The sequence below is a fragment of the Arachis ipaensis genome, chromosome B10 (genome assembly GCF_000816755.2).
Source record: "Arachis ipaensis cultivar K30076 chromosome B10, Araip1.1, whole genome shotgun sequence".
Taxonomy (NCBI): Eukaryota; Viridiplantae; Streptophyta; class Magnoliopsida; order Fabales; family Fabaceae; genus Arachis; species Arachis ipaensis.
This window is the reverse complement of record NC_029794.2, coordinates 33993626-33996286: the sequence shown is the minus strand read 5'-3', so window position 1 is coordinate 33996286 and position 2661 is coordinate 33993626. Positions and strand designations below refer to the sequence as shown.

Genomic DNA, 2661 nt, shown 5'->3' with positions numbered 1-2661 from the left:
AGTTAGTAGTAATTGGTACTTACTTTTCTCTCGTTATCTCTTTTGTTATAATAATTGCATAAAATCTATGTTTCCTGTGTTGAATGAGGCGTTCATTACCAGAACCGAGCTTAGCCCCATTTGATCCTGAGATTGAACGAAATTTATTGCATATTATGCAAGCTCAGCATCGGTTAGCCTTTGGGGGTAGTGAGCGACTTCTGCCGATTCACCAACCTTCTCTGAGGTTGATTCTGAGTTGTCATTCAACGAAAGAACTCTTTACTCCTCTGTTGACTCTTTTGATGTTGCTTCTACTAATACAGGTGTTGAGACTATGGCTACTCCAAAGAGAGTTACTCTCAAGAAGGCGGATATACCTGATATCACCCTTTAGCCGCTCCAAGTCTGCTATCCTGACTTGGATGCCAACTTTGAGTTGAAAACTGGTTTGATAAATCTGCTTCTTAAGTTTCATGGCTTACCTACCAAAGATCCCATCAAGCATCTAAAGGACTTCTAAGTGGTGTGTTCAACCACTCAGAGACAGGATCAGATGAGATTGCTATTTTGGTCTTTGCCTTCCCTTTCTCCATTGAGGAAAGAGCGAAGGAATGGTTTTACACTCAGCTCGATGAGGTAGTTACAAATTGGGATTTACTCCGGAGAGAGTTCTTGAATAAATTTTTAAATCACCCATCAAGAGCTATTGTGGAAGTGTCCTTAAGTGAATTTGCTCTAATCAAAACCTTGGGAGAGATGACCACCATCCTCAAACAAATCCACCAAAATTAACAACAACCACCCCTAAGAATTCAAGGACCACCACAACAATACCAAGCGGAAGCTCCACCAAGAGTGTGTGGTATATGTGCTTGTAGTTTCTACTATACCGATGAGTGTCCACAACTTCAAGAGGACAATATATTAGCGGTGGCCAATCCATTCTATAACCGCTCAAACTACCACCCGAAGAATCAATATCCTTATCAACAAGGGAACCACTATAACCAAGGGTGGAGAGACAATTCAAACCAAAGATGGAACAATAACCCTTAACCATACCGCAATCAATAAAACCCACCATTTCAATAATACCAAGGTTAAAGATACCAACCTCCACATCAAAGACAATTCCAAGTACCCCAAATCACATAATCTCAAGTACCACAAATCACTTACCCCTCTTCTTCAAATCAATCACCAATAGATGACACCTTTTGCACCTTCATTCAAGAGCAAAAAGAATTACAAAAGAAATAAGACACCTACATGGCCACCCTAATCGAGGTTCTATCCCGTTTGACTTTACCACCGTCCAACAATAACCAAAATATCTCCCAACCATCAAGTTCAAGTGGAATCCCATCTCAACCACTTCCAAATCCTAAGGGTAGCCTTAATGCTATTACCTTAAGGTCTGGCACTATACTAGAGGAGAGGATTCACAAAAATTCAACTGAAAAGGAGGAAGCTCATGAGGAAGATATTGTTGAGATAAAAGATATGGGTGAAGAGGAGGTACATGAGGTTGTTGATGAGGAAAAAGAACAAGCAAAGGCTAAGGACTCCGAAAAGAAAGATGATGTAGAAGAAGCTATCCCCATTCCATTTCTAATCATAGCAAAGAAGGCTAAGTGACACTTGGAATCGGATCCCAACATGGTGGATATCTTTAAAAAATTTGAGGTAACAATTTCTCTCTTTAAGAAAGTATGCAAAAGTTTTGAAAGATTTATGCATTAATAAAGATAGGATCAATGACTTAGAGACTATTGCTTTGGGAAGTTCTATTTTCTCTTTAATGGGAATTATTCCAAAGAAATATGGTGATCCAGGATCTTGTCTAGTTTCTTGTACTATTGGTGGTACACAGTTTGTTGATTGCATGTATGATCTAAGGGCGTGTGTTAGCATCATGCCGCTCTCAGTCTATGACAAGTTGAATCTCCCACCACTAAAGCGGTCGGCTACCTGTTTTGTATTGGTTGATAAAAGTATTATCTTTGTTGTGGGTATTGCTGAGGACATTTTGGTAAGCATCAGGGGTTTGATCTTTCTGGTAGATTTTTATATTCTTGCGATGCCTCTGAATAATTTTGGAAGATCATCGTCAATCTTGTTAGAAATGTCATTCTTGAAAACCTCACGGTTTAAGCTTGATGCTTTTTTTGGTACATATTCATTTGAGATTGATGGAAGAACAGTGAATTTTAATTTGGATGAAGACATGAAGCACCCACCAGAGGATCACTCCATCTTTCGGTGCGACATCATAGATGAGGTTGTGGCCGAGGTTCATAATGAAGTATGTGAAAATTTAAGGCTTGATGAAAGTCCAAGTGTGGGGAAAGGTGATGATTATGATGAATATTTTCCACCACTTCTATTGTTTCAAGAGGATAACTTGCCGCGTCAAGATTTTAAGGAAAACTTAAAACCTCTTCTTTCTCACTTGAAGTATGCATGCCTAGAGGAAGGTAACAAACTCCTGGTGGTTATTGCAAGGGAGCTTTCCTTCTAAGAAGAGGAAAAGTTGCTTGATGTGCTAAGAAAGTACAAGAAAGCGATAGGATGGAGCTTGAATGACATTGTGGGAATAAGCCCACAAGCATGCCTACATTACATTTTCCTAGAAGATGGTGCCAAGCCAATCCAACAACCTCAGCGGCGTTTGAATCC

General features: G+C 39.6%; 1 protein-coding gene across 1 annotated transcript; it reads left to right on the top strand.

Annotated features, from left to right (window-relative positions):
* LOC107620510 lies at window positions 1252–1620 on the top strand. The gene has a single exon (XM_016322657.1). It carries the CDS (start codon window positions 1252–1254, stop codon window positions 1618–1620), a length of 369 nt encoding a protein of 122 aa, XP_016178143.1.

Coding starts and splice junctions, on each gene's coding strand:
- LOC107620510 (XM_016322657.1), top strand. CDS start 1,252: ATGGCCACCCTAATCGAGGTTCTATCCCGTTTGACTTTACCACCGTCC.